The sequence below is a fragment of the Aspergillus puulaauensis genome, chromosome 5, assembly GCF_016861865.1.
Source record: "Aspergillus puulaauensis MK2 DNA, chromosome 5, nearly complete sequence".
In the NCBI taxonomy this organism is placed as follows: domain Eukaryota; kingdom Fungi; phylum Ascomycota; class Eurotiomycetes; order Eurotiales; family Aspergillaceae; genus Aspergillus; species Aspergillus puulaauensis.
In genome coordinates, this window is record NC_054861.1 from 2,150,287 (window position 1) to 2,170,423 (window position 20,137).

At 48.8% G+C, this 20,137-nt stretch overlaps 12 protein-coding genes across 12 annotated transcripts; 8 read left to right on the forward strand and 4 right to left on the reverse strand.

Annotated features, from left to right (window-relative positions):
* Positions 1 to 369: 369 nt before the first annotated feature.
* Positions 370 to 1,635, forward strand: APUU_50825S (dihydroorotase; the record flags this gene model as incomplete). The annotated part of the gene is made up of 4 exons (XM_041705865.1): positions 370 to 424; positions 482 to 561; positions 639 to 1,092; positions 1,154 to 1,635. 4 exons carry the CDS (start codon positions 370 to 372, stop codon positions 1,633 to 1,635), a joined length of 1,071 nt encoding a protein of 356 aa, XP_041558308.1.
* A 69-nt stretch (positions 1,636 to 1,704) lies between these two features.
* On the reverse strand, positions 1,705 to 2,833 carry APUU_50826A (MIND complex subunit MTW1; the record flags this gene model as incomplete). Its single annotated transcript, XM_041705866.1, has 3 exons — positions 1,705 to 2,331; positions 2,397 to 2,723; positions 2,780 to 2,833. The coding sequence occupies 3 exons, from the start codon at positions 2,831 to 2,833 to the stop codon at positions 1,705 to 1,707; spliced, it is 1,008 nt and encodes a 335-aa protein (XP_041558309.1).
* A 669-nt stretch (positions 2,834 to 3,502) lies between these two features.
* Positions 3,503 to 3,988, forward strand: APUU_50827S (DUF504 domain-containing protein; the record flags this gene model as incomplete). The annotated part of the gene is made up of 2 exons (XM_041705867.1): positions 3,503 to 3,668; positions 3,723 to 3,988. The coding sequence occupies 2 exons, from the start codon at positions 3,503 to 3,505 to the stop codon at positions 3,986 to 3,988; spliced, it is 432 nt and encodes a 143-aa protein (XP_041558310.1).
* A 367-nt stretch (positions 3,989 to 4,355) lies between these two features.
* APUU_50828S (MIF domain protein) lies at positions 4,356 to 5,474 on the forward strand (the record flags this gene model as incomplete). Its single annotated transcript, XM_041705868.1, has 2 exons — positions 4,356 to 4,796; positions 4,851 to 5,474. 2 exons carry the CDS (start codon positions 4,356 to 4,358, stop codon positions 5,472 to 5,474), a joined length of 1,065 nt encoding a protein of 354 aa, XP_041558311.1.
* A 688-nt stretch (positions 5,475 to 6,162) lies between these two features.
* On the forward strand, positions 6,163 to 6,892 carry POA1 (ADP-ribose 1''-phosphate phosphatase; the record flags this gene model as incomplete). Its single annotated transcript, XM_041705869.1, has 3 exons — positions 6,163 to 6,244; positions 6,309 to 6,367; positions 6,431 to 6,892. 3 exons carry the CDS (start codon positions 6,163 to 6,165, stop codon positions 6,890 to 6,892), a joined length of 603 nt encoding a protein of 200 aa, XP_041558312.1.
* Positions 6,893 to 7,184: 292 nt separating this feature from the next.
* Positions 7,185 to 7,935, forward strand: APUU_50830S (CENP-X/MHF2 family protein; the record flags this gene model as incomplete). The annotated part of the gene is made up of 2 exons (XM_041705870.1): positions 7,185 to 7,781; positions 7,888 to 7,935. 2 exons carry the CDS (start codon positions 7,185 to 7,187, stop codon positions 7,933 to 7,935), a joined length of 645 nt encoding a protein of 214 aa, XP_041558313.1.
* Positions 7,936 to 8,262: 327 nt separating this feature from the next.
* APUU_50831A (tRNA-dihydrouridine synthase family protein) lies at positions 8,263 to 10,018 on the reverse strand (the record flags this gene model as incomplete). Its single annotated transcript, XM_041705871.1, has 2 exons — positions 8,263 to 9,789; positions 9,854 to 10,018. 2 exons carry the CDS (start codon positions 10,016 to 10,018, stop codon positions 8,263 to 8,265), a joined length of 1,692 nt encoding a protein of 563 aa, XP_041558314.1.
* A 368-nt stretch (positions 10,019 to 10,386) lies between these two features.
* APUU_50832S (WD40 repeat domain-containing protein) lies at positions 10,387 to 11,964 on the forward strand (the record flags this gene model as incomplete). Its single annotated transcript, XM_041705872.1, has 3 exons — positions 10,387 to 10,438; positions 10,491 to 11,284; positions 11,341 to 11,964. The coding sequence occupies 3 exons, from the start codon at positions 10,387 to 10,389 to the stop codon at positions 11,962 to 11,964; spliced, it is 1,470 nt and encodes a 489-aa protein (XP_041558315.1).
* Positions 11,965 to 12,282: 318 nt separating this feature from the next.
* On the forward strand, positions 12,283 to 12,841 carry RPS25 (40S ribosomal protein eS25; the record flags this gene model as incomplete). Its single annotated transcript, XM_041705874.1, has 4 exons — positions 12,283 to 12,285; positions 12,355 to 12,397; positions 12,551 to 12,760; positions 12,819 to 12,841. The coding sequence occupies 4 exons, from the start codon at positions 12,283 to 12,285 to the stop codon at positions 12,839 to 12,841; spliced, it is 279 nt and encodes a 92-aa protein (XP_041558316.1).
* Positions 12,842 to 13,176: 335 nt separating this feature from the next.
* On the reverse strand, positions 13,177 to 14,055 carry APUU_50834A (putative heme/steroid binding domain protein; the record flags this gene model as incomplete). The annotated part of the gene is made up of 2 exons (XM_041705875.1): positions 13,177 to 13,695; positions 13,801 to 14,055. 2 exons carry the CDS (start codon positions 14,053 to 14,055, stop codon positions 13,177 to 13,179), a joined length of 774 nt encoding a protein of 257 aa, XP_041558317.1.
* A 1,349-nt stretch (positions 14,056 to 15,404) lies between these two features.
* Positions 15,405 to 16,963, reverse strand: APUU_50835A (GTR/RAG family Ras-related GTP-binding protein; the record flags this gene model as incomplete). The annotated part of the gene is made up of 5 exons (XM_041705876.1): positions 15,405 to 15,612; positions 15,661 to 16,344; positions 16,401 to 16,502; positions 16,556 to 16,647; positions 16,958 to 16,963. 5 exons carry the CDS (start codon positions 16,961 to 16,963, stop codon positions 15,405 to 15,407), a joined length of 1,092 nt encoding a protein of 363 aa, XP_041558318.1.
* Positions 16,964 to 18,077: 1,114 nt separating this feature from the next.
* Positions 18,078 to 20,013, forward strand: APUU_50836S (putative acid phosphatase; the record flags this gene model as incomplete). The annotated part of the gene is made up of 7 exons (XM_041705877.1): positions 18,078 to 18,167; positions 18,233 to 18,245; positions 18,310 to 18,344; positions 18,403 to 18,418; positions 18,488 to 18,653; positions 18,718 to 19,052; positions 19,109 to 20,013. The coding sequence occupies 7 exons, from the start codon at positions 18,078 to 18,080 to the stop codon at positions 20,011 to 20,013; spliced, it is 1,560 nt and encodes a 519-aa protein (XP_041558319.1).
* Positions 20,014 to 20,137: the final 124 nt, after the last annotated feature.

Below are 20,137 nucleotides of genomic sequence, written 5' to 3' on the forward strand. Positions count from 1 at the left end.
CGACGTCGACTCAAATTAGGGATTCATAACTATACCAGTAAGAGAGGATTGGAATGTACTCCAGAGTAGACTCTTACAGAAGCAAATCAATCTAGAACTCCATATGAGCTGGATGCTTCAGGCAAAGCCATGGTAGTGACATCACGGGCATTGCACATGACACGACCAATAAGAACCCTGCTACGGATCTCCCCCACGCGCCGATAAAAAAAATTGGCGGGGAAGAAAAAGCTCGAGAATTGCAATCAAACAAACGCAAACACGAGCATTGAATTGTGAGGGAGTCACCTAATCGGTCTGAATTGACTCCTACACCCTGCGTCAAATCCTAATCCTTGAACCTCAAACACGGACCACCACCTCCGCATAATGCCTCTCTCAAACCTGCAGGGGGTCAAGCTCCCCGCTTCGGCCGACTTCCACGGTGCGTATACTTAAACGCCCGCTATCATCCTGGACTATAGACTGACGAGTTGCTAAGTCCATCTTCGCGATGGCGACATGATGGAGCTGGTTACTCCCACCATCAGACAAGGTGGTGTCAACACTGTTTTTGTCATGGTAAGGAAATAGCTTAGGGGGGAGAATGATGATGATGATGAACAGTTGCATTGAGAACGCCAAATAACATGCTATAGCCCAATCTTGTACCGCCAATTACTACGGTTGACCGCGCGCTCGAGTACAAGCAGCGTTTACAGGCCATTGAGCCCAACGTAAATTTCCTCATGTCTCTTTACCTCCATGAGACTATTACGCCGGAAACCATCATCGATGCCAAGAAGCGTGGTATCACCGGCGTCAAGAGTTATCCGGCAGGTGTAACTACCAACTCCTCTGCTGGTGTCGTCGATTATGCGCAGTTCTATCCCGTGTTTGCGGAGATGGAACGTCAGGGAATAATCCTTAATCTGCATGGGGAGGTTCCCTCCCAAGGCGATGTGACCGTGCTGTCAGCGGAGGAGCGCTTCCTTCCCACCCTTTTGCAGCTGCACGAGAAGTTCCCCAAACTTCGGATTATCCTGGAGCATTGTACCACCGCCGCCGCAGTCGAAGCTGTCAAGAAATGCGGCCCGACTGTTGCAGGAACAAGTAACTCAAACCTCCCACTGCATATATAACCTTTGTGAATCTTGTCTAACCACCACCGTAGTAACTGCTCACCACCTGTCGATTATCATTGACTCCTGGGCTGGCGACCCTTTCTGCTTCTGCAAGCCTGTCGCCAAAACACCTGCCGATCGAGACGCCCTTCTGCGCGCCGCAGCCTCCGGCAACCCTAAGTTCTTTTTTGGCTCAGATAGCGCACCACACCCCGCAGCATCCAAGCGAGGAGGAGAGAAGATAGCTGCCGGTGTGTTCACTCAGCCATATACGACTCAGCTCGTGGTCGACGCCTTCGAGCAGGCCTGCCAAAATGGTGTCTTGAAAGAGCAAGATATCACGCCCGAGATTGTCCAAGGTTTCATGAGCAAATATGGCCGCGCATTCTATGGCCTCGAGAGTGAGCAAAAGGAGTTCATCACCCTGGAAAAGAAAGACGAGAAGGTCGTAAACATCCTAAAATCGGACAAGGTGGATGTTGTCCCCTTTAGAAGGGATCAGCAGACATGGAGCGTAACCTGGTCTGCATAGTTTGGAGCAATTGTGTTGCTTCCCCCAGTTGAAACACCATAGACCGCAAAAGAAAAGGCTCGTACTTGTCTAGTCCTCCTTGTTATCCGCCTGCGTAAGCATACCCGTAACAGCCTCGAGAGCCTGTGCTTCGGAAATATCCATCTTGCGTCCCGCAACAGTCGGGTTCCCATCATTGCCAACCGGGAGCTGGCCGGACCTTTCAAGATGCAGTTTAATTCTGCTTTCAATGTATTCTCGTCTTTCATCCGATTTGGATTCCGTGTCATTCGCAATCTTTGATGTCGGCAAGGTGGCCAGTTTAGGACGGAGCTCCTTCAACAACGCCTGCAAAGCAGGAAGCTGGGACAATATGAAAGTAGTGTTGGTTGTCAAAGGGGTATGCTGTGTGTTTGAGCCTGTCGTAACACCAACTCGTAGTTTCTGCGCGGCTGCGCTAGACGTCAAGAACGACAAGTCCAGGTCCATTTTCCTAGCAGGGGCAGCAGTAGGCTCGCCCTTGCCCTTAGTATCATTTGCAGAATCTGTTGTTTGTGCTGCCGACAGGATTGTTTTCAACTGCGAGATCATTACTTCGTTTCTCGCGCTCTCTTGCTTCAGTGCGCGGTTTAGCTTCTTCGTTTCTTGTAACTTTTGGCGCAGTGCGAGAATCATTTCAACAGTCGGCGCATCCGGGGAAGGGCTTAGAGAAATATTCTGCAAGAAATAAGAGTCAGATAATAGAAGTCGGAAGCAGTTTGGAAGACGGGCATATTGCGCACCTCATAATGTTTAAGTCTGATCCAACTCATCAGATCATCAGGCACTCTGAAGATGTTGCGCAGCACGAAGATCTCAAATTTATCAAAGGCCTTATCAACCGTCGCCTCGAGCAGAGTCTCCAATTGATGTAATCCATTTTCTATCTCAAGTTGCGCCTCGGGGTAAACAACGTTTCCATCTTCGTCGGTGTCTGGGATTGTCGAGTCATTGTTGGCATGGGCAAAGCCCAGTCGCTCGGGAGGAGTGGAAAGCAATCCGGACTCTAGACTGGATATAGCTTGATAGATTAAGTTGTTGATTGAATTGATAATGTCATCTATGAGCGACTGTACCCGCGTTAGTAACCGGTCGCGAAGATACCGACCGCGGAGCGCAAACTAACCAGAGGGGTATAGCTAAAATGCTCAGTGAGCAGAGAAGTAGCAAGATCATCCATTGTGTCGGCAATTTATCGATTGGCCCATCACCTAGTCAGACTTTGAAGTTTGAGCGGCGTGGAGGCTTGCAGAGCCAAAGTCAGCACGCGTCGCGTGGGTTCCAACTTCCAAGTTACTCTGCGCGAGGGGAAGAAATGCCAAGACCCGGGTAGCCAAGCCTTGACAACAACAGTAAAAAAAGAAACACAACCTCCTTGCTAATTTCTTCGAACCTTTGAAAGAAGCTCCCTTCCTAGGCGGTCATTGGACCAGTCAAGTCGCAATCAAACCGGAGCAGATCTCGGAAGGCAGATTGGTGGCTGTCAAAGATCCATTCTGTTCCCCATTGTGACTCACGAATTCCAAAGCCAGAACTACACTGACTCAACGCTCGGCTGTGCACAGCTCTTGTACCAATCGCAGATTCCAGGGAAATGCCTACTGTGGCTTTGATGCTCTTCAATGGTCCTTAGATCATAATTGACTCACAATGGATACTTTTTCAGATTGAAAGATGAATGCCTGGTGAAAGGAAGGACCATCTATGCGCTGGTGGCAGTTGGGGTCTATGTATATATACAGATGTGTAAAACTTCCAATATCCTAGAACTTTTTAATTCTGATCAAAATCCGTGCTCTCCGTCACTTTCAAGATAATTTTCAAGCTGGGTCTGTTGATTGAATTCAACATGGCGGACGACAAACAAACACTTGAAGCCGAATCGGTCCCTAACGTTGAAAAAGAAGACTCGCCGGAGAGGAGTCCAACACCTCCAGCTGACAAAACTTCCCCACCGGCATCACCAACTTCGAAGGGCTCGCAGTCAGGGGAGAACAGACTCCGACCAGCCTCCGGTAAGTAATATCATGCTACCTTCATTCGTGTCTATTCTAACCTTTGTGAAACAGATATACTCAACCGCCTCATCTGGGATGAAAACTACGATAGCACAGACTTTGTTATCGGGTACGAGGATCGATTTGAAGGACGCTTGGAAGCCAGTGTCAACTCGTGGAAAAGAGAGTTGACGGACGAGGAATTCATCCCTCAACACCGCATCTTGTACATCAAGCGGAAGTCGGACTCTGAGATTGTGTGGGATAGACGTCGGAGGATTGATCAAATCTTCAAGAGCGGGAATTCTGCCTTTGATTATCTTGCTTTTCTCTGTTGAATACCCCCCCGAGCATCTTTTCTTCCTAGCATCTTTCGAATCTCGTCTTGATATTACCCCTCCAAGTTTCTTCTTGATCTCTTTAAGTCTCTCTTTAATAAATCTACTAATGTTACATTGTAGTTATTATGAGAATAACAGTACACGACAGTAGCATATTACTACCTATTAGCCCGGGCATTGCCAACTCTGGACGTGGACGCCGGGTGCTCCTTCCTTCTGTAGATCCGTACATTTATGCCTCGCAGATGGAAACCAGGGGAGCCGAAACATACAACCTCTGCCATGGCATCCGAACATTGTTGCTCTATTACTTAGTTATCCTTTCCAGGGGCTTGTAATCTGAGTCCCCGTCGCTGCAAGCAAAATGCCTCAGAAACGCCATCGGATCGATTTCACACTTCTCAGACGGCGCCAGAACATCTCGTCGACCTCGTCGTCTGATCTGTCTCCCACTGTCCCTGTCCTCGAGTCGCCAATTACCTTTCACGCGATCGCGTCACAAAGTGTCTCCGAAGCAACACTCAAGCAGAGCAAACTAAACCGAGCCCCAGTTAAACCGTCCATGTTCTTTGAAGATGGGGAAGAGGACGACGATGGATCAGTTCCAAATCTCACGTCCGTTGACCACAAGGACGTAATATCACCACGTGCAGCACATAGGAGCAGTGACGAGGACAGGCTGTTGGCTCAACCAAAGAGTCAATTCTTCGAGAATTCATTCAGCTCCCGTAGCCCTTGGTCGTCGCCGAGCGCTCGCATAAACCAAGATTCCTTCGTCGTGATCGAAATTAAGTTGAATATAGGTGTATGTGGACATTTCGATATCTAACGCAAGTTTGGGGGCTGACACCAACTCCAGGTCAAAGACGAGGGCTCCGTTGTCTCGAGGATCACCACTAGAATGGCACAGATTTACCAGAGATCTGAGTCTTTTATGATAGTCACCATCCAGCAAATTCCAACCCTGCGGTTCGGTAGTTCAGGGCTACCGTCATACTCAATGAAGCTCTATGCCCTGCCTTATCTCATTGCACCCATCACAAACCTTCGCAGCACGATACTCATTCAAGCGGCACTCGATGACATTCTACATATCTCGCCATCACGAGGAATCATTCTTTATATCCCAATTCCGGAGGAGAATATGGCAACGAATAGCACAACGATGATGGGTGAAATTGCTCGCCTAGAGCGCGATACTCAAGGCCGGGAGCCTGGAATTTTCAAGTCTCTCTCTCGATCCCTGAGTAGGAGGAAGAAATCCAGTAGCGTCGTGAGCGCACCTTTATCTGTTGCCACAACATCTTCATGGGCTGCCGCAAGCGATGTACAAGAGCCAAAACCAGTTACAGCTTCAGAGTCCGAGGGTGCCAATGCCTCTGGCGAAGAATGTAATTCGAGGCCTGGAAAGTCTGGAAGGACATTGCGGCTCTTTGTTTCCCGTCGAAGTCCGGAGCGCTCGCGCTCAGGTGATGATGAATAGAAGCCGATTCATCATATTTCTTCTTGATGCCTATTTCGTCTTTACCACTTGCCTCTCGTTTTACGATACCCCTCTTGGGGAGCTCGGAGCTCCATTTGTTAATTATCGAGGCCAAGTATAGACTGTGCGTGAATCGGTTTTCTGATCAGTGCTAGGGGATTCGAGTTTTTGAACTATCTTTTCTTTTTGTTTTGGAACCATTGCGTTTGCCTATTCTATTGCTTGTATATTTACACTTGTTGTTACAATTGTGGTTCGCTACTGGGATAACCGTCAATTCAGCTGATGCCAATAAATTGGTACTCGATAATCACTCGTCAAGGCTTCGAGTTCTACAGCTTCCTGTTGGGTGACACCAAATAAACAGTAAGTATAGAGACCTCCTTTGGTATCTTAGTAGATGGGTATACAAATTGTTATGCTTTTAACAGTTGGGTGTCACACACCTTCCTCCATTGAGACTTTAGAAACCTGAAAGGAATCAAATGAGTCAGGTTCACTCGCTGTGCGCACTTTTTGACTCATAACATAATTCCCTCGTATTTAAGAGGGCAGTGCCGACGGGGAGATCCCTCGTATTGAGGAGGACAGTGCCAACGGGGAGATCCCTTACGCTTTTAAGAGCTTCCACCAACAAATCCAGCTTTTCCCAATAACGCCTTCTCAGAGAAGTCTTCACAACATAAAAATGGAGATGAATATCGCCAGCAGCAAGATAGTAGAGCTGGAGGGTGACCTCTTTGACGCCCCTGACGGGGCCGCCTTGATCCGTGAGTTCATCACTTGTTGTGTACACAGACAAGATAAAAATCCAAGCTAACATTACCTCAATAGATGCCTGCAATTGCGTTGGATCCTGGGGCGGGGGCATCGCCTTGGCTTTTCGAAAGAAGGTACGTCACTTCATCTAGTGTCCTTGACATTACTGAAGCCGATAACTGACTGATTCCATCCAGTACCCTGCGGCGTTTGAAGTATATAAGTCACACTGTCGCACTTACAGCAAGAACCCAAAGTACCTCGATACCTCCGAAGCTGCTGTTAGCTTCGGCCCGATAACCCGCAATGTCCCGCTACCAGAGGGCTCTGCCTTGATAATCCCACCCCAGAGGAAGGATTACGAAAGTCACCGGGGAAAGAAACACTGGATAATATGCTTATTCACGTCGCGAGGGTATGGACGCCAAGTGAGCGGCATTGATGTGATTCTGCAGAACACCGAGCTGGCTCTTGTAGATCTCAAGGAACAACTCAATCTACTGCAGTCCAGGGAGTCTGGGCCGGAGTATACGGGAATCCTGGAGCTTCGCGCGTGTCGATTCAACTCTGGGTTGTTTGGTGTGGACTGGGGTTATACGAGGGAGTTATTGGATAAATCGGGACTCGAGGTTACTGTTGTTCGTCCGCCTGGCGAGTGAAAAGTAAAGTAGTGCTGTTGTTTGCTCGACTTCAAGCGTTGATACTGCGTACGCACTGATAAGCATGTAAAGATACAAGTTTAATAAAATTACGGACCTAGTATTCGGTCAATTACTGTTAATCAGAAATCCAAGTGCACCTCCAATCAAGCCAAAAAAGGAAAGTGGTTCGTATGGATCACCTGACTTCGTGACTTTCGAGGCGCGAACACGCGCCAGTCTTAACCACCAACATCATCTTCAGCCTCACAACCCCTAACTGCGGAGGAAACCCAATTGAGCACCAGAAAATATGCCTCCAGAGCGCCAGCCCGCCCAAAAACGCCGGCATCTCCCATTTAAGCCACCCAGCCGCGCAACAGTGTCCCCGGCTGCCTCCGCATCAACAACAGCGGGCCCATCCAAAAGCAAACCCTCAAAACCACCAACGAAGGCCCCGAAAGCAACGGCCTCATCCTCGAAATCAAGACCGAAACCCAAGCCCGCCAAGGCCTCCTCATCCCGCCAGAGACCATCTCCATCCCCGCCGAACGAAAGTGCAACAAACTCCGATCCCCCCTCAGACGATCGCGCCTCCGCGGAGCCTTCAGGCTCGGGCTCGGGCTCAGACTCAGATGATGAAACCGAAGCAAACTACATTCTTGCCGAAATCATGCACGGCGAGCCCGCGAATGAAGACGTTCTTTCCTCAGAACCGCTTATTCCTCCGAAACTGTTAACGAAGCTCGTCCACCACCACTTCCGGAATGAGAAGACGAAGATGGCGAAGGATGCAAATGGGGTCGTTGCGAAGTATATTGATGTCTTTGTGAGAGAGGCTGTTGCTAGGGCCGCGTTTGAAAGGGCTGAGGGCGGCGGTGGAGGTGGCGTAGCGGATGGGTTTTTGGAGGTTCGTATATCTTTTCTTTTCTCCCTTCCCACTCTTTCGTTTCTCCCGCCATTGTGCGCCCTTGTATGATTGGATATTTGGTTAACGTGTTTGATTGCGAATGTAGGTCGAGGATCTTGAGAAGATGGGTCCGCAACTTGCTATGGATTTTTAGGTGCTACTATTTTGCGCCTTATCGCGTATCTTATTTGGGAGTATGGTTGGGTTGGGCTTTAGGAGTTGGGTGTTCTTGCTCTTGATACCAGTCATGCGAATAACGATGGTTGACATAGAAGCTTTGGTATGTCATACTGGACTATATAGATATTTAGGGTTTGGTTTGCAGCGGACATGCATTCATTGGTAACATTGATCTTGAGACGCTATGCATCAGGATATAAGCTCTATTCTATGTACAAATTGTTCGACGGTAAACCGGATTTCTTTCTTTATTTTCCTTCTTTTTCTTCGGCGGGCTTGCGGCAAGGGACGTCAACCCAGTCTAACCACTCAGCAAGGCATCTTTTGTTGCTGTTGTAGGTGTATCGGCGGAGTCTGCGGCGCCGTTCGTGGGGGTATCTGGTTTCTCCTCGGCAGTTTGCCCGTCCTCAGAGTTCTTCTGTTTCTCGCCCTTCTTAACCTGAAGTGCACCAGCTTCCATCGCTTCTTCTGGAGTTGGTCGAATATGCGGCTGACAAACCCACCACGGCCGGCCATATTCGGCTATAGTAGCCTTTGACCCTGTGAGTGTTGGATCGGACTGTTGCTCGAAGCGTTCAGGGAATTGCTCGTACTCCTTCAACCCTTTCTTGACCTCCTGTTCGAGAATGGTAAGGGTGTTTTCGAAGGAGGTCATATCACCCGCTGACGATCTTGCGAGCGCGTCTCGAACATTCGTGTGAGTGGCGATCAATGGGCGGAAGAGCTGGAAAAGATGGCTTTGCATATACTTCGTGCTGGGGTTGTTTGGGTTGCCGTGTCTGAATTTGTGGCTGGCTTTCTGTTCCTTCTGTCTCTCTTTCTTCTGCTGTTTCTTCTGTTTCTTTTTTGGTGGGCCTTCTTCTTCTCCTTCACCCTCTCCTCGTTCTTGGGCCTCTGGTGCTGTGGCGGCGTTCGTGCCTAACTCTGGTTGTTGTGGTTCGTCTTCCGGGTCGGATGGGAGGTAGAGGGGCTTTCGTTCCGGGACAGGTTGTTCCAAGACGTACTTGTAAATGATGTCCAAGTACCGTCGGAATACTGCGTCGAGACGATACCCTCCTTTTCCGTCTCGACCTCTCCAGTATTCTCTACCTTCACTGCCTACCGGCGGAGGCCTGGCGAAGATTGAAGGATCCGACAGATTCCCTTCGGCACTCATCACGCCGTCTGCTCCAGTCGCTTCAAGGCACCGTTCCAAGTCGTCATAGTTTAGATTGTTTCCGTTCGCAAAAATCACGGTCTCCGGCGGTAGGTTATCTCGAAGATACCGAATGTAGCTCCAATCGGCCAGCCCCGTATTGTGACCCTTCTGCTCCCTCGTGCGTCCATGGAGTGTAATTATACTTGCGCCTGCAGATAGTATCATCTTTGCATACTCCAGCGTCCTCTCCTTCGATTCCTGAATTCTGAATTTCGCCGTAACTGGGACCGACAGTTCCGCGTGAAGTCGGCTAATCAGTTTATAAATCAAGTCCCAGTCCTCTTGCAAGAAGGCACCGTAATGTCCCCTCCGCGCGATACCTTGCGGGCAACCGAGGTTCAAATCAACGGCATCGCAGTAAGGCGCAACGTAGCGCGCCGCCTCAAGGAAGTCATTCGGGTCGTTCGCGCAGAACTGCACAAACAGTGGTCGATCAATCGCGGGGTTCCCGTCTACGTATAGAGCCTCTCCGTTCTCTTTGTGGCCGATTGAGGCGCGAGTGGGGTGGAACATTTTCCCGCGGTACCCTGCCTCTTCGCGGAACAGGCGTGCATGGAACATGGGTGAATATGCGAGGACGGATTTCGAGTCTTCCGGGGCCATGAAGGAGCGAGTGAGCATGCGCCATGCCTAAGATCAACCACTATTCGTTAGTCCTTTGAAGCTTGCAGAGGCCGGGATTAGTCGCACTCACGAATTCAGAGCGATCCACCATAGGCGCAACGATGTGTTTCGGGCTGCCTATGCTTTTGTAGAATTCTCGCCCATGGAGTTTCGTCCTAGGCACCGCCTCTGGCTTCTCAGGTGCGGCTTGCGCCGCGCCGTTGGAGACGGCCGGTGTTGTCTCGGACACAGCCATTTTGATCGGGTATGAGCGCACGAAACTAAGAAAATTTCGCCCCAGCCACGGGGTCAGAAAGCGTGTGATCCCTATAATGGCTGACGGGGTAGAAAGAGATGGCCGGTGTTTAGAGAGCGACTGATAAACCTTTTCATTATCTACTGCGGAGTAGACTTTGGGGCGACTTTTTTTTGGCGATAGTATCTCGGAACGCAGGAATGTTGTTCCTTTGATCTTTTTATCTCTTATCGATTGTTTATGTCTTGGCGCTCCATAAATGGAAACTTAGTTTACATCCCGCTTCCCAGTGAAGAATGCTGTCTGATGAACTAGATATTCACAAAGAAAGTGTCATGGGCGTGTAGTAGAACGCATTTTCTCTCATAATGTCGCGAATATGTCCCACCCCAACCTCGATGGATACTGGTAGCAGTGCTAGTGAGTCTATGTTGTTCGCTTGAAGGTATTAGCCGCTGATCATTCGATATAGCCTCCTCTTCGATCTCATTATCAGATGACGGAGAATATGCTGCTCAACTGAATGGGAAGGACCTTATCGTTCATCTTAACCCAACTTCTTCTGAGTTCAAAGAGGTACAGATTGTCAAAGTTAAAGACACCGGGTATAAGTTTCTAAAGTTCTCGCGCTCAAAGCAAGACGCTGGAGGACCACGCCGCGTGCTCTGCGCAAATGATTCTCGCATCATAAGCTGGGACCTTGACCCGCTGCAGCAACATGCGGAAATTGAGAATATTGAACCCGGGGCCCTGAACATTGAGTTTGGGGGTGATGGAAATGAGGTCCTTGTCTTTCATGCCTTCAACACAAAACTTAGTGTTTTCGGGTTAGACTCTGGCCGCAGCCATGTCATCAAGTCTCCTAAGTTCTCTCATCAAAATGGCTTTGGGTATCGACCGAAGACTGGGCAACTCGCAATTCTACTGAAACCCGAGACTTCGGATCTACTGACAGTCCATGAGTCTCGATCTCAAGAACTCATCGGTCGGGAGGTTATCCCAGCAGTTGATGCCCAAGGGTTGAAATGGAGCCCCGATGGACACTGGATAGCTGTATGGGAAGCTGCTAGTGCGGGAACAAAGGTCCTTATCTTCACTGCAGATGGACAACTCTTCAGGACTTATACAGGTTTACCCGAGTCTGATGATTCAGTCGACCTAGGCGTTCGAAGTATTGAATGGGGCCCAGCCCTGAACAATAGCTCATCACAAGTTTTGTCTGTTGGCAAGGTCGATGGGACAGTGGAATTGCTTGGGACTAAAACGGTACTTATTCTCCCAAACCTATCCGTAAGACCTTTTCTTTTTGCTGACAGATAAAGTTTTCTTGTTCTACCACGCTTTCACATGTCTTCCAAATCGATGAATACTCTCCTAGTATATGGAGGGAGCGCTATGCTGCTGGGGGTATGAGCTTAGAATACGCCGAGTCATCGAGCGCCTCTGCCTTTATCACAACTGCCGAGCCTACAAGTGGACCTCGAGGTGTATCATTAATGGGATTTAGCTATGATGGGAACCTTTTGAGTACCGTGGATCAAGCACGGCCAAATATTGTTTGGATATGGAATTTGGAGAACGCTCCGGTTTTGGTATCAGCACTAGTTCATGAACATGCCGTCAGGCAAGTCATTTGGCATCCTTTGAGCATGCAGTTGCTCATTACTACGGCCAATAATGCTCTCCCAACTGTGCGGCATTGGTGTCCGCACCAACCCCCATGCATTGTTCGCATTCCTGTTTCAAGGAGTGAGAGTGGAAGATATGATGTACGATGGCTACCTGCCGATAAAGATGAGTTCACAAGACTTTGGTTTGGTTCACCAGATGACTATGTTTTGGGACTCATCGAATCGGACGAGCATGGGGCAGCCGAGTTTAGATGCTTCAATACTCTCGGTGGAAAGGTATCTCCAGGCAGTCAGGGCACGATAATGAGTCGATGAAAGCGAAATATTGAAACTGGGCCATGATTATTTTATATGTGAGCGATCTAGTTATAGTTATATACCATAAACATCATGCTATTTTGACTTTGCTTCACCCATGCAGCTGTCTTGATGCCTTGTTCTTGAGGCATAGTAAGTATAGTTGACGGCAACCAATCAAATATAGTCTATGTAACCGAGCCTACGCCCGTGACCAGCCAGGGCTTAGGGTTACTTTTCACGTGATGTCCGTCATCCCCACTCGAATTTTGCAACTTGGGCTCAACTTCAGACGCTTCAGTCTCGCAGCTCTCCAACAACCACACAGACGTCAAAATGGTGAGTAACTTGTCCTTACTGAACAACACGATATATTTGTCCAGAGAGACACTAATAATCAAAAAATAGGCTCCTGCAGGCAAGCAAAAGAAGAAGTGGTCCAAGGGCAAGGGTATGCTTCCACCGTCCTCATCATCCCCCAACACCGAATGATCGTCGATTTCGCGATATCCGGAAACCTAGAATATTCGCTCTTCTCGAAACCTCTCGCACAAATAAACCGATTTTCATGGACAACTGAACTAACATGATGTCTCTGCTATAGTCAAGGACAAGGCCCAGCACGCCGTCGTCCTCGAGAAGCAGACCGCTGAGAGACTGAACAAGGACGTCCAGTCCTACCGTCTCATCACCGTCGCCACTCTCGTCGACCGTCTTAAGATCAACGGCAGCTTGGCCCGCAAGGCCCTCGCTGATCTCGAGGAGAAGGGACAGATCAAGAAGGTTGTCGGTCACTCCAAGATGAACATCTACAGTACGTTCTTTCGACTATGGGTTTCTCGACCAAGGATACTAATCTCGACACTTTGTAGCCCGCGCCGTTACCGCCGAGTAAACGCTTTCTTATAACGAATGATTTTCTCGCGGTGCTTATGATACCTTTGCTACGAATGATATCTTTAAAATCCGGAATTCGGCTGGGCAAATGATGTTGGTGGTACGATGAATCGACCTCGCATTGCATGGAATGAAAAGTCGCGCTACTGGACGTGTCAAGTACATTGCAGTGACTCAATCAAATCAACCTGATCAATCTGTTCAATTCAATTCCTCGCTAAATACCGTAAGAAGCGCAAGCACAAGGAGAAGCAGAAGCATTGGTTACATGCCGTGCGAGTGTAAACGAGTCGAGATGTCATTCGCTCCTCCCTCCAGTAATTGTACCTTATCTCAGGTACTCTTCTTGGTACCCTTGTTACCCTTATCCTTGTTCCTCTTGGGTCTCTGCTTCTTAGCCGCCTCGCAGAGCTCTCTCTTCTCTTTCTTCTCATCCTCAACCCCCTTAGCAACCTTCCCAACCGCAAAATACTTCTTATGATTTCCAAAGAAACCCGACCAATGCGCAACTGTGCTCTCAATCTTCTTCTTCGCAAGTCTAACATCCTGCTCCCTCCTCTTCTTCCTCTCTCCGCTACTCAACCCCTCCAAATCTTCAGGCTCGTCAATCGGTATAAACATCTCTTCTACCCCAGTAAGATCATCCGTAAGATCCTCGGCAAAACAGCCCGTCACAAAAGCGCGGGTTGCGTCGCGCCCGGCGAAGAAGTGGTATCCGCCGCCGGGACCGTACATGCCCGGGTTTGCGGACACATCGAAGACGGTTCCATTGACGGCGACGTAGATTGGGAGGGCTGGGTCGGTGCCATCGTGGAGGGCGAGTTCGGTCGGGGTTAGGATTACCGGGCCTTTCTGTTTTTTGGGAGCACTTTTGTTAGAACATGACCGACTGGGTTACGGATTCATGGATATCCGGATATTATAAGGAAGGGGGTGGAGTTGATGCAGGGAACGTACAATGTATTGTACGAGCTGCGGCAAGTTCGTGAACCATGGTTTATAGCCCCAGAGTAGAGACTGGGAGTCGGTGAGGTAGTATGAGAGACCGCAGGACACGACGATTAGAGTGAGCAGGACCCGGAAGATGTCGAGGATGCTGATGCCGCTGCCGCCGCTGCGAGCGCTGGGTTGCTTTTCCTTGCGACTTGCTGCCGGGGAGGATTTGGATGTATCTTTGGAGACAACCGGTCTTTGCCGGACTTCACCAGACATTGTTAGGCAGGTGTCTGGGATGCAGATGTTGGAAATGGGGAGGATTGAAATAAATAAGGTTGGAGGATGAAGATGCGCCAGTGGAAGGACAGATATTTCCAATGGTGTCTGAAACTCTGCGGGGTGATCGCTTGGTTAGTATGGACTGATGCCCGTGAAAGCCGAGTATTAAATTGTTAGTAAGTCCGACACTTCGAAGATGCAGGACTTCAGTTTCAGCTCGACGGTCTTTCTAGTTGGCGTCGCTATACGTCGCTGCTGAGGCAGCCTAGTATTTGCTAACTTAACGTATTTCAGCCCAAGTGCGAGTAGCGGTGATCGGAAACGCTACTAAAATTATACAGCCCTCCTCTACGGGGTTGAGGTAAATATACTGCAAAATATAAATTCATTGGTCATTGATAATACTATTTTTCGGTGACCGAAGGTCAAAGCCCAACACCCGCGGTTATTCCACCCAGGTCACAGATTGTTCCAGCACTACTATCTACCCGTCGGATACCAAAAGGTTACCTAGATATCTTGGACAAGTTAGCAAAGCCCTCGGAAAACTCTGTAAACTTGTATGAAGCAATGCGTGAATAGACAATCTCGTCAGACATCCAAGGAAGTACATGCGCACAGAGCACGTCTATATGATGGGTTCAAGGCGACGGCTAGCGTGGAAACTGCGAATGTGGAAAAGTTTTTCATCATCGAGATTGGAGGGGGGGAAGTAAAAATAACAGCAAGGGAAACTTTGTGCTTTGCGTATAGGTTGAGTAGTGACAATCAGGACTTACCATAAGTTTGCAAAAATAGAGAAAGACAATGAATAAGATAGTGCCAATAATATACGCATCTCAAATTCTACATCTTGAATCTGCAGACGGCATAAAAAACCAGGAAGTTCCTTTTGAATGCTGGAGGAAATCTTCGAGTTGTGTGTTTGGGAGAGAAAGAAGAGAAACTTTTTTTCCAGTCGGTCTTTTCTAGCACTTTCGGGAAAATGTCGTTCCGTCCCCCGGGATCCATAGGGTGGGTGCTTTCCTTTTTTCGGCGTATCTCCGTCCTTCACTGGCACATTCTACGGCTTCTACCAAAGTAAATATTCCATCCAACTAGATACTTAGTGAAGTGGCTCGCGGTTACCTATTTTGTCTAGTTTACCCGTATTATTCACTATTTACACCCAGTTCAGAGTCATGTTTACGCACATTTTTCCAGAGTTTCACCAATTCAATCCACCACTCCGCCCACTATCAAACCCAAGTAGACGAATAGCTCGGGGAATACTGGACCTGGTTTCTTTTTCTTTTTTTCATCATAAGCGCAGGTAAGTAACATGAGGATAGTTCGAGTAAGGGTAATCATAAAGTCAAAAAGTTGTTTGTGGGCGGCTCGCCCACATGTGGCTGTTCCGCTGAATCCTGACTGCGTTCTGCTTCCTGATCCTGTTCCCAGCTGCGAGAAAACACATCGTTCAGGGCCTGTTGGAATGTGCGACAGTTCATGTCAATTAAACCCTTCTTTTCCTTGGACTCGGGGTTGCGGATGACAGAGACAAGGCAGAGATACCTAAACGGATTAATAAGGTCACGGACAAGTTAAAATCAAGAAACATACTTGTTCATTTCCATTAAATGGATCATAGTTTCATCATGCAGTGCAACATGACTTTCGGCTTCCTGGTTCTGGTCGCCTTTTGGCTTGCGGTCAGGGTGATCCCACGAGTAAAGCTCGGAGATATCTACGATCACATCGATATAATCCGAGCACATCTCGTAACAGGACATATCGACAGGTCGAGTATCGGAGGCAATATATATCTTGCTCAGGACGTCAAATAGATAACTCTTTTCAAAGCCGCAATTGTTTGATAAGGTGTTGATCAGGTTCTCCAAAGTAGACAGATTGGGGATGAGCTTCTGAATAACTTTGCTGAAAGCTTCAAAAACCGAATAGTCGTAGATTGAGGTTAGATAGTAGTGGACAGGTGCATTCTCGTATCCAGCATCGCTGAGCTCATCAGAGATAAGCTGGACAATGTCTTGGAATGTGTCCGTGCGGTACTCCTCTGAGAGTCCGTCCACCTTGTGAATAAACACTTCAATGTTGATATTGGGATAATACTGCTGGACTGTCAGGATGGTACGGTTGAGCCGAGTAACAGACTCTAGATAGTCATCTTGCGCATCTATAACCCAAACAAGAGCGCCGTGGCTTCCAAATATTTCCTCGAGATCAAATGACGACTCGAGATATTCGAACTGACCAGGAAAATCCCACACCTGGAAGTCCATAAACGAGCTAGTAGCACCGGGTTAGAATAGTATCAATAAAGTAAAAAAAGCTAGCGAACTCACTGGACTGAATCTTTCTGGATGCGTGTGGTGGACTCTAGAAATAGGGTTTCGTTCGGGGGCATCTTATGAAAGACAACGCTAGCAATAGATGACTTTCCGCTCCTACAGAGAGTCAGGCATATTGGAATGTGATAAATGCTTAGACGAAACCGTACCGACGGAGTCCCATCAGAAGAAGGCGCGGCTTGAAATCTTGAGGCTTATTTGATTTAGCCCGCGTAGGCTGTCCGGAAGGAGTGTTCGTGACCTGTAGAAATTCCTGAAGTTTCAGCTCCGCTCTGGTTTTGATTACTGGCAACAGTCCTTGCAAGATAGTGGCGTTTGTAAATAGATGTGTTTCTGGGCCACGTTTAATCCGCGGTCCATCAAAAACAAACGGCCCTCCCGCACCCCGATAGAGTCATGAAAACGTTGAACATTTCCCCGCGATGGCGGTCTGCTGGTTTGAGGTTGCGCAAGGATATTTGGATGGGACGTTACCACCACAAACAATAACCAAAGCCAAGAATATCAAGTGTTCGAAGGAAAGAGCAAATAATGGAATGAGCTTTCCTTACCTCCATGGTGTCCCGATTATCACCAGTCTCAGTAGAGGTGTCACAAGATTATTAGGCCGTTCCCTGTTAGTTCCTTATGAGTAAATCAACTCTCGAAGTACAAGGCATAAAGCGAGCCAATTCAAAGAAAACCTACCAGAAGATATGTTGTCCTCCAGCAGTGATAATTAGAGCCAGCCAAAAGACAGGGGGGTTTGTTCAGTGTGTTGACCCGATTGTTATGTGTTAGATATCAACAATGCTCGGAACTGGACCTCAAAAAATCGGCAATGTGGGAGTATTCAATTTCGCAATCACCGCGGGATTAAATACAGACCATCCAGACAATTCAATGTCTCTGCAAAGGAGGTGGCCCGCGCTTTTCAGTGGGTCGCTGCAAGTGAACAAAGACGGGCGGGGGATCAGAGCATGACACCCATGTTGGGCACAGGGCAATTGGGTCAGTTTAGAGGGGATGGCGGGATATGAATATATATCTTATGCTTGTTGCCTAAGTACACATCGAAGCACAAGGGAACATCCATACAACGTTAGGCGGAGTTGGTGCGGAGAAAAAACGACACCGATTATTTGTCGATGGCGGCTCTCTTTTCGGAGAGACTGGTTTGCGAGGGGAAGGAAAATCTGAATTGGGAAGACTATCGTCCTCCAAGTAACATTTCAATTGGCTGGGTAGGACAGGAGAGACGAGGGGTGAAGGAGATAGACCCGTTGATGTTGAAGTCGTGGGCTTTGGCGATAAGCCGGGGAATAAGGCTTGGCGTTTGAGGGTCGTAGTGCTGCCCGCTTTGGGTTATGTACATAACTTGCTTGTTTGTGTTTTGGCGGGCGTCAAGTTCCTTGGTGCAGGCATCACTGGGAATTGCAAGCCCACGTCACCTTCTCAGTGAAGAATCAACAACAACACAATTTCCGGCGCTCGAAAGAAATGCGCCCTTTATACAGCGCCGGCAGGTGATGGCTGCTGGTCAGCTGATTGGCTGCTGTTTCTGCGTCATCACCGCCCATTGTCGACTCACCCGCGGTCTCGGTCACTTCTCCGACTCAAGTCTTCTAGGGGGCTTTCTTCTTTTTCTTCACATTCTCTTCGTGTCAGGTACTTTGGCACCCTTGCCGCGATATGACGACCCTTACCCCCCGCGAGCCTTACTCCCAGGAGGAGATCAACAAGCTCTACCCGAAGGAATTGAAGCTCCAGTTGGTTCAAGTTGTACGTGCCGATCTCTCGCTCTGCGGAGCCCCCCTCAAGAGAAATCCCAGCTAATATCTCTTCAGTTTCTGCGACATGGTATGGACTGATCCTTTTCAACCGCAGACTTGGGCAAATCGAGCGACTAACTCCAATCTTCCAGGCGAGCGCACACCGGTATCTTCACGGTTTGAGAGTGTACGTGCCCAATTTCATTCATAATAGAACCAGGGACTCTGGAGCTAATTCCTTCTAGGCAGGACTTTCATCATGTACTTGACCCTATAACCCCAAACCTCGTTATCGACATTACCCACTGACCCCTCCCTCCTCCACCTAAGACTGGCCTTACTGCAATGTTGCCCGCCGCATGGTCCAGATGGTCGGCAGTAATGAGGACCTCTCATCCTGGAACGGCTTTCAATGGCGAAGGAAGATGGAAACTTTCGGTGACGATGATCAAACAATAGTTACTGTCGGTGCAGGTGGTAACATTGAAGGAATTTGGCAAGTTGCGGCCTAGAGGCACTGTGTAGCGGGATACATTTCATTCTAATGGATATTTGAATAGTCAACACGGTGAGTTAACGGATAAAGGACGTGAAACAACCTATCAGCTCGGCCAACGCCTGCGGAACCTCTATGTGAACCAACTCGGGTTCATGCCGAAGATCAAGGGCGACACGGAAGACATGTATCTCCGTGCGACGACCATTCCAAGAGCTCTGGAGTCCCTTCAACAAGCATTCTGGGGAATGTACCCCCCTAATGCCCGTACGGAAGACCTGAAACCACCAACTATCGTGGCTCGATCTGTATCCGAGGAGACTCTCTTCCCCAACGAAAGCAATTGCCGGCGATTCAGGCAGCTTGCTAGACTGTTTGCCGATAGAGCTGCGCAAAAGTGTATGTACCAGCCAACCCAAAAATCTTGTTTGTTGCTAATATCTATTCCTCACCAGGGAACGACACCAAAGAAATGGACTATGTCAATAGTGTTTATGGCAAATGGATGCCCGAGCATTCACCACGAGTGGCTGTAGACTCTCACCCACGTTTATCTGGTATTCAGGACACAATAAATGCAACAGATGCCCACGGACCCGCCACAAGGCTCCCGTCGGAGTTTTACAACAAGAAGGCTCGAGCATACATGGAGGATATTGCCGTCGATGAATGGTTCACCGGATATAACGAGAGCACAGAGTACCGCAAGCTCGGCATCGGTGCTCTGATGGGCGACGTCGTCGACCGTATGGTCACCACCGCTGTAGATGGTGGCTGGCGCAGCGAAACCGCTGCCTCTGGATCTTCAGCAAAAAATGGCAAAGCGATCAAGTTTGCCATGAGCGGATGCCACGACACGACCCTAGCAGCCATTCTCGGCAGTCTGGGCGCCTCTGATGGCAGATGGCCTCCTTTCACTTCCTCCCTCGCCGTCGAACTCTTCTCCCCGGCAAACTCATCGACCGAACCTAACACAAGCACTGGACCGACTGCATCCAAACAAGGCGGTGGACTTTTCTCTTTCCTATCCGGATCATCTTCGTCGACACCTGGCAAAACCCATCTCCCCCCTTCTCCGACAGCCCGCGCACCCCTCTCGTCCCTCCCAGATTCCGCACGCCAATCCCTCCAAAAACACTACGTTCGCGTCCGCTACAACGACGAGGTGGTGCGTATCCCCGGCTGTGCTGCCAAACCCCAGAACCATCTACCCGGCGACGACACATTCTGTACTCTTGACGCGTTCAAGGAAATTGTTGACAAGTTCACGCCGAAGAGCTGGAGGAACGAGTGCGTTCAGAACTTGGGCGAGGGAATGTACGGGAGGGATGATAATGAGAAGGCTGTTTCTGGGTTTTAGATTCCACTTCGACTTTTGGGTGTGGACGCCATATTACTACTAGTATACATAGTAATACGTAATAGAACGGCGAGGTTTATAGTTAACTAGCATGTATATACTGGCCTATGCAGATCGAATCTGA